The 9,042-nt window shown below is 49.7% G+C and overlaps 1 protein-coding gene across 1 annotated transcript; it reads left to right on the forward strand.

The window, feature by feature from the left end:
- The first annotated feature begins 336 nt into the window (after positions 1–336).
- Positions 337–2,154, forward strand: LOC125437093 (galactosylceramide sulfotransferase-like). Its single transcript, XM_048504462.1, has 2 exons — positions 337–410; positions 740–2,154. Exons 1-2 carry the CDS (start codon positions 337–339, stop codon positions 2,007–2,009), a joined length of 1,344 nt encoding a protein of 447 aa, XP_048360419.1. The 3' UTR covers positions 2,010–2,154.
- Positions 2,155–9,042: the final 6,888 nt, after the last annotated feature.

Genomic DNA, 9,042 nt, shown 5'->3' on the forward strand with positions numbered 1-9,042 from the left:
CCTACTCGTTTATAACAGAATGCCAAAGCATGATTTGTGTCCTGTAGCACCTTAGTGACCAGCAAGATATTCAGGGTGTGAGCTCTTACAAGTCAAAACTCCCTTTGGGTGCGGTGTGGTTTCCGGGCTGTCTGGCCGTGTTCTAGCAGCATTCTCTCCTGCCGTTTCGCCTGCATCTGTGGCTGGCAGCATCTTCAGAGGATGCAGGAGAAACGTCAGGAGAGAATGCTGCTAGAACACGGCCAGACAGCCCGGAAACCACACAGCACCCCAGTGATTCCGGCTGTGAAAGCCTTCGACAATACACAAAACTCCCTTTGTTGGCTACAAGGTGAAATGGAGATGCCTGAAGATGTCAGGGAGTCTGAAAGTGGGCGGGATGTTGCAGAGAAGGAAGTCAAGTTGCAGAGGTTTGATGCAAAACACCACCATCTTGATCAGTGCAGTGCAGGGGAGAAATATGTAGGATTATTATGTCCTACATGTGCTGATTTTGGGCCCGTCTCCCTGTTCAGGCCGGGGTGGGGGTGGGAGGAAGTCTATTGCTCTGCAATTTGTTAATTAACTTTGACTCTTGAACGTTATACTTCAAGCTTTGACTCTCAAAAGCTGATTCCCTGAAACCCTTGTGTTGGTCTCTAAGGTGCTAATGCGCTCCAGTCTATCTCTTTGTTGCAGACTAGCACACCTATCCTATAAAACTAGTATAGTACCAGTTCCTTTAGTCTTGAACCCACAGGGCACGGAGCTTTGCCATTCAAGGATCTCCGAAGCAGTTGTCACAAGCAGTCTCCCAGCAATTACTCTACTTCTCAGATGTCCTTCCATTCCAAGCCAGCTATACTCATTCGCTTTTTGTGGCCTTCTCTTACAGTGAAAGGCTGAAGATCAACCCCAGAGAAAAGCCGTTCCACCTCCATCAGAAGATTCCTTCCCCTCCCTCCTTAACCAAGCTGTGGGTGTCAGGAAAGGGGAGCCCCAACGTTTTCTTTCTGAAGACCCACAAGACAGGAAGCAGCACCATGCAGAATATCCTTTTCCGTGCTGGCGAGCGGCGCAACTGGACTGTGGCGTTCCCCCGCTACTCCTATCAGTTTGCTTACCCTGAGCCCTTCTCCAGGGACTTTGTGGAAGACCTTCCCCCGAGGGCTGACCGTTTCAACTTGCTCTGCAGCCACACGCGACTGGACGTTGGGGAAGTGCAGGCCCTCATGCACCCACCAACTGTCTTCCTCACCATCCTGCGTGACCCTGTGCAAACTTTCGAATCGGTCTTCCACTATTACCAGAACATGGTGCCTGCCTTCCAGTCGCTGTCTAACCACTCCAGCCCGTTGCCTGCTTTTCTGGAGGCATCCAGTCACTACTACAATGCTGAGGACATCAGCAATGGGCTAGCCAGGAACCCCATGACCTTTGACCTGGGCCTGAATCCCAGTGGGGAAGAAGGGCTAAGCAGCTGGTGGCCGAGGGAGCTGGAAAGGCTCAACCGGACCTTCCAGCTGGTGATGATCGCAGAACATTTTGACGAGTCTTTGCTTCTCGCCCAGGAATTGTTAGGACTGGACATGGACGAACTGGTTTACGTTCGGCTAAACGTTCGTCACAAAGAGGAGGAGCCAATGGCCAAGGAACTGGTGGAGAAAATCCAGGCCTGGAACCAGGCAGATGTACAACTCTACAGGTTTTTCCAGAGTGTCTTCTGGCGCAAGGTGGAGCACTACGGCTACGTACGCATGAAGCGGGAATTGGCCGCCTTCCGAGCCCTGCTGCGGGAGACAGCAGCAAAGTGTCTGGCTGGGGAGCCTGTTGGCCCAGAGATCACGGCCGATGAACTGCGGCCCTGGCAGCCAGGAAGCGTCACCATTCTGGGCTACAATCTGAAGCCAAACCTGACCTCCAGCCAACATCGAGACTGTTTCAGAATGGTCCTACCTGAGCTCCAGTATCATGCTTACCTGTACTACAGGCAATATGGGAGGGACATGCGCCCCCTTCCCACTGTGTAAAAGCTGAGTGGAAACAGCAGCTTGAGGGACTTGGTTCCTCTTTCCCAGGGTCCCCAACATGGTACCCATTGGCAAGATTAGGGAGGGGTTTTGCCCAGCAAGGTTTCTGATTGGCTGCACACATAAAATTGCCTTAGCAGCAACTGCCACCACAGCAAAAGGATCTTCAATGCTTCAACTAATGAAGAAGAAGAAGAGTTTGGATTTATATCCCCCCTTCCTCTCCTGCAGGAGACTCAAAGGGGCTGACAATCTCCTTGCCCTTCCCCCCTCACAACAAACACCCTGTGAGGTGGGTGGGGCTGAGAGAGCTCCGAGAAGCTGTGACTAGCCCAAGGTCACCCAGCTGGCGTGTGTGGGAGTGCACAGGCTAGTCTGAATTTCCCAGATAAGCCTCCACAGCTCAGGCGGCAGAGCTGGGAATCAAACCCGGTTCCTCCAGATTAGATACACAAGCTCTTAACCCCCTACGCCACTGTTGCTGAAGGTAAGGGTTTGTGGCTGCACCCACCATATTGAGCCAGAAATCCAGACACCTGCAGCTCAATAAGCCTGGGGACTCCTCTTTACCTCGGAGGCCTCTCATAGCAGCTGGCATCCATTGGCACTTCATAATTAGCACTGCAAATAGGGTGAATGGGTCTCGTTGCCCACCTCCCTCCTTTTCTGGCTTGTTGGGGCACCCTGGAAGGCAGGTTGGGTGGAAAGCAGGATCGGGCCAATACAAAGTCAGACCACATTAGAGACAGACATCTTTTACACCAGGCTGTCTACACTACACAAGGGGATCCATTTTGGACAGGTGTTACAGAATCCTTCACACTCTAGTTTGTTGGAGATCCTGTGAAACGTCTATTAGAAATCCCTAACTGCTCCTTCACAGGAGAGGGATTGTTGGGAAGGGTCTTCTTACCCCTGCCTAGCAAGCTGCCTCGACCTTTGAACCTGGACTCGGATATCTCAGGCAGTTGACAGAGATCCATGTGAAATAAAAACGTGTTGGTGGTTAAGGCAGGTCCTGCTGCAGCCCTCTTGGTGATCCTGTAGGGTTTCCAAGTCAAGAGGCGTTTGGAGGTTTTTTGCCCTTTGTTCGCCTCTGCTTAGCTACCTGGGACTTCCTGGGTGGTCTCCCATCCAAATGCCAACCAGGACCCACCCTTTTTATTAGCCAAGATTTGTCAAGATTGGGCTAGCCTGAGACATCCGGATCAGAGCAATCTAAAAAATGCATATTTAATACCTACATGTTAACATTAAACTTCGGGCAGATTGAAGTAATTAACAAAAATCAAATGTTTAATTAATGCAGAGATGGAAAACTGTGTTAACGGGTGAACGCCATCGTTGCACTAGACAGAACTTGCAGCTGTGGAGTTTGAGCCTGAGTTGCTGTAGGAAAGGATTTAAAAAAGGGAAATAGTTTTTGGACTGGAAAAAATAATGCAGATCACTAGAAAAGATAGTTTTCTTGTCCTCAACTACAGCCGTGTATTCTTACCAGTCAAAACTTACAAAAATGCTGGTGGAGCCAAGATGTTCATCTTATTTAAAAGAGCCCTGCACAAGCCGTGCCTTTGGAAAGAAAAGGGAAAAATGTGGGAAACCGTCTATACCACCCCCAGTTCCCTGGCAAAAGAGTGGGATACAAATGGAACATAAGAAGAAAAGTTTGGATTGATACCCCACCCCTTTCTCTCTTGTAAGGAGACTCGAGGCTGCTTGCAAACTCCTTTCCCTTCCTCTCCCCACAACAGAGGTAGTCACACGAAAACACGAAAGTAGAATCCGTCTCCTCCTCCCAGCTCCTCAGCTACGGGACTTGACGGTTAAAGAACAAGGAAGAATGTACACAAAAGCAACACCAGCTCTCACCCAAAGCATCCCAAACATGTCAGCCCCTTCAGAGATGCCCTCAAAGACTTCTAAGCCAAATCCACCATCCACCCATCTGAAGGAAATGTCTTCTTCCCACCACGACCAGGATGGGCCAGGCCACACCGACCTCATCTGACCTCAGAAGCAGGACAGGAGACCACGAAGGTTGTTGCTACACACAGGCAGGCAATTGCAAACCATCTCTTCGTCTCTTGCCTTCAAAATCCTGCAAAATCCAGGGAGTTAAATGTGTAGCCTGGGGGCTGGATCTGGCCCCTTGAGAGAGCAAACCCAAACACACACCCCACTCCTGATCGGGCTTGTCCAGGTACCCACCCCACTGCAGTATCAACAGCCCAGGTACCCAGCACCCTTCTTGGCTAGTCAGTCTGTTGCCAGTCCAAGCACACACCCCCACCTGGCTCCTCATCTGTCCTGGCAAGCGTTCCCCCCCCCCTTTGGCAATCTGGGCAGGTGAGCCCACTGTGAGGTTGCCAGTTGCCACACACACACACCCACACCCATGGTGCAAACCACCTCCCCTGTGCTGATCTGGGCTGGCAAGGTTGCAGTGGACTCACCAGCTGAGTGCCACCTTCCCCCTCCCCCCAGTGCTGAACACTTCCCCCAGGGCTCGCCAGCCAAGGTAGCCACTCCCCAGTGCCAATCTGGGCTGGCAAGCCCATTGTGCTCACCAGCCAAGTAGCTATTTGCCCTAATGCTGCAGGCTCACCAGTGGAGGCACGCACACACACACACCCTGCCCAGCCAAGTCATTTATGTCATGTCTGGCCCTCGTGACAAATAAATTTGCCACCCCTTGCCCTTGATGGCACATTCCCTCCCACCCCAGGTTCTTTCCAGAGGCTGGCCAGCAGCCGCGGCAGGTGAGGAGCGGAGGTGCATTAAAAACCATCCTTGAGTCCGAAGCATCGCTTCTTGTTCCAGGGCTGGCTCAGGGATCGATCCTGCTCCTGGGCACGGCAGCCCAGCCTGCTTGTTACAGACCTTCGTGGGTGATATTCTTACAGTCTTCTCTGTGTCCCCTGGAGCGGCTGCGCACGATCACCAGCCAGCCCCATAAATTCCCCTGCGGTGCTTGCAGGTTCTGTCGGCAGAGGCAATTTAACGCAACAGTAGAACTTGTGACAAGGAGAGAGTGGTGTCGTCTTCTTGCACACAACAGGAACCTTCTTCACTCATGGAAATAAACACTCTTCAAACATGTTCTTCTTTCCATAGGAAGGCCTTTACTTAATAAGTTGCAAGAATATGCAAGACTACAAATATAAACTAACCTAACAATACAGAACACTTCTAATCTATATACAGCATGCAGCTTTCGAAGCACACAGCTCATTACAGAAGAACAATATGCAGAGTAGGAGGTTACATGTAAAGGTTCCCAACTCCAGCTTAGGCTCAGTCTCACACACTGGACACATTATCCTGCCTCAGCAACAAGCCCCCGATTGGTCCATCATTTTCCACCGATCCCTTCAAAGTCCTCCTACACTTGCTACTTTTTTCACTGAAGCCCAACTGCCACTTGAACTTCACATGACCTTTAACTTCATGACGCTGCTTCTGCTGGACTGAGAGGCTGAACCTGCTTTCACCCATGTTGTTCGTCTGTCGGCCGTCTCGGCCCCCCCCCCCCCCCGACTCCTGGCAGGTTCCCCAAAATCACAGAAAAGAAAAGTGTGCAAGAGAGTTGACGAGAGACATCCGGGGCCTTCGCGGTAATGGGGGAATCACAGCGCCCTCGTTGGGTTTCCAAGGCAAGGGGCTGCTGTGGGTGGTTTGCCACGGCTGACCTCCGTGTGGGCTGAGAGTTTGCTGTGACTGGCCCAAGGTCACTCAGCAGGCTTCATGCAGAGGAGTCAGAAACTGAACCCAGTTCTCCAGATTAGAGTCCACTGCTGTTAACCACTATGCCATGTTGGCTCCTGGGTCCAGTTCAAGGGTCTGGTGATGCATCTCCTATGAAGGCCTTACTGGGCTTGGCCTCACATACCGGCAGGGCCGTCTCTCCCACTGTGCTCCGCTACAACCCCTTCAATCCTCCCACAGTGCCGCCCTGCAAATGAGTAAGATTGGCCACCCTGCGCCACTCATGCGCCTTCTCTGCAATGGGTCCCACCTCTGGAATGACCTGCCTGGGGTCAGGAAGACCCCCACATCTTGGGCTGCGCTAGACCACTGTTGGCAAAACATTTGGGTTCAGCATGTCAAAAATTCAGAAAATACCTAACTTACAGTCCAATCATGCTTGGTGCCATGCATTACATAAAGAAAAGTAAAAAAGAACATAAGAACATAAGAACAAGCCAGCTGGATCAGACCAAAGTCCATCTAGTCCAGCTCTCTGCTACTCGCAGTGGCCCACCAGGTGCCTTTGGGAGCTCACATGTAGGATGTGAATGCAATGGCCTTCTGCGGCTGTTGCTCCCGATCACCTGGTCTGTTAAGGCATTTGCAATCTCAGATCAAAGAGGATCAAGATTGGTAGCCATAAATCGACTTCTCCTCCATAAATCTGTCCAAGCCCTTTTTAAAGCTATCCGGGTTAGTGGCCATCACCACCTCCTGTGGCAGCATATTCCAAACACCAATCACACGTTGCGTGAAGAAGTGTTTCCTTTTATTAGTCCTAATTCTCCCAGCATTTTCAATGAATGTCCCCTGGTTCTAGTATTGTGAGAAAGAGAGAAAAATGTCTCTCTGTCAACATTTTCTACCCCATGCATACCTTTTGTGTAGACTTCAATCATATCCCCCCTCAGCCGCCTCCTCTCTCCAAACTAAAAGGAGTCCCAAAGCAGCTGCAGCTCTTTCCTCCTCATAGGAAGTTGCTGCAGTGCTCCAACTCCTTCAATCATCCTCCTTTAAAGGGTTACCCTTCTCTGCACTTCTCTTTCTAACTCTTTCAATATCCCTTTTTTTGAGATGTGGTGACCCCAAGAACTGGACCCAGTGGACTCCAGTGCGGTCGCATCCACTGCTTTATATAAGGGCACATGGGCAATGCTTTGCAGTTTTATTATCAAATTCGCTTTCCTAATCTTATCCCCAGCATAGAGTTCTGCCTTTTTTTTTCACAGCTGCCACAAGTTATGCATTGAGTTGACATTCCCATGGAACTATCAACTAAGACGCATCTTCAAATCCTCTTTCCTCCTCCTGGTCTGCTTGACTGATAGCACTGGACCCCTGTAGCGTCAACAATATGTGAAGTTTTGGATTTTTTTGCCCTATGTGCATCACTTTGCATTTTGCTAAGTACATTGAACTGTAGCATTTGGCCATTTCTGAGCTCCACTCACCGCGAATTTTCAAGGTCCGCTTTGGAGCTCTTTCATGCGATCCTTTAGTGGTTTCTTTCACCAACCCTACATAATTTGGTATCATCCACAAACTTGGCCACCACGCTACCCACCCCTACTTCCAGGTCATTTATGAATAGGTTAAAGAGCACCGGTCCCAAAACGGATCCTTGGGGGACACCACTCCCCACATCTCTCCATTGTGAAAAAAACGACTCAAGGAAAAAACGACTCAAGGAAAGACAACAGTTGTGGTTGGGTGTGGGTGAATGCTGGTGTGTCACTCAAAACATCGTGGCATGTCACCTTTGACAAACGTGCCATGGGTTCACTGTCACTGTGCAGGCAGACATGTTCGGGGGGGGGGGGGCTTTCTCAAAAAGGGATTCAAAATGCAGTGCCACAGAAGACGCAGGAAAACTCACTCGTGTGCCTGTTCCGTGACTGTCATCTTGCACATATGCCTCGTCTTGCTTTTGATGCTTCCACCAGCTTTCACTTCCGAAACCCATTTTCCGTATTACAGCGTGTCTTGCCTTAAACCCAACATGGTGCCCACCAAGTGTTTTTAGAAAGTAGGTGGGACTTTTTCCCATCAAGGTTTCTAATTGGCCACTGGATATGTGATTGGCTGTGCTATGGTTGGCTCCACCTCCTGCGGCTGAGATTTTGTGGTTGAACCCAGGACCATAAGTCAGATTTCCCAAGGTCCAGCAGGCTCAGAAAGGTGCGTGTGTGTGTGTGTGGGGGGGGGGGGGGGGCTGCCTTAAGGGTTGCTTTTTAAAAACATGTTTGCTTTGTTTTCCAATTCTTTACTTCTATTCTTATTGGATTTTTATGAGAGGCGTCTCAGCTGTTTTCTGTTTGTTGACATCTTGAGTCTTTGTGAGAAAGGCAGGTTACAATGCAGTAGATCAATGTCACCTCTTCAAAGACTGGGTCAAAGGGACTCACAGCTAAAACAATTCAATGAAATGGAACGAGCCATTAGCCAGAAGCCGGGACATGAAGCCAGGCACGGCCTCCCTGTCTGTTTCAGCGGCATTTGAAACCCTGTATGGTTTGTGACCAGCATGCTTGAAATACTGCTGTGAGCAACACCCAGAGCTAAAAACCCAACTATAGAAAATCCAGCTTGGAATATAGCCACAGTAAACTCAGAATTAGGGAATGACCTATAAGTCAAAGGTCACATTCTCTTGCAAATTGCTTTAGCCTTTTCTAATTATACTAACTACTGTAGCTACATCTCCAGAATGACCGGAGGAGCCCTTTGGTCTAACAAAAAGATTTACTCATGACTGCTAGAAGGAGATAACCATTCCGAGTAGCTACAAGCAAGCACAAAAATCTGACACTTCTTGCTTGCGGCCCGGAACCTAATGATCTTAGTTGTTACAAGAGGTACCATAAACATACTGATAGAGGTACCATAAACATACCAACTCAGGGTAATCAGGATGCAAGTGTAACATTCACAGACTACTTTGAGAACATCCTCGGACTCTTGGCAGTTCAGGACAGCTCTCCTGATGCTGACAACCTGTGCTGCCTAAAGAAATAAACTCTTGTTACTTTCCTTAACTATGCAAGTGATTTATTGGCTGGGAAGTCTACCTCTCCTTCCCTCCTCTGGCTTGAGGGGAGAAGGGTCCCTTGCCCCCTTGGCTTAGGAGGCTGAAACGGAGACCCTAACTAGAGAGGCACCTCTATTTCTCCTCTGGCTTGAGGAGAGCGGGATTCCTTGCTCTTTTGGCTTAAAGAGCTAAGAAGGAACTCCTATACAAATTGGTCTGAATCTCTACTTCTTCCTTGGCTTAGGGAGAAGGGAT

Source organism: Sphaerodactylus townsendi, linkage group LG07 (assembly GCF_021028975.2).
Source record: "Sphaerodactylus townsendi isolate TG3544 linkage group LG07, MPM_Stown_v2.3, whole genome shotgun sequence".
In the NCBI taxonomy this organism is placed as follows: Eukaryota; Metazoa; Chordata; class Lepidosauria; order Squamata; family Sphaerodactylidae; genus Sphaerodactylus; species Sphaerodactylus townsendi.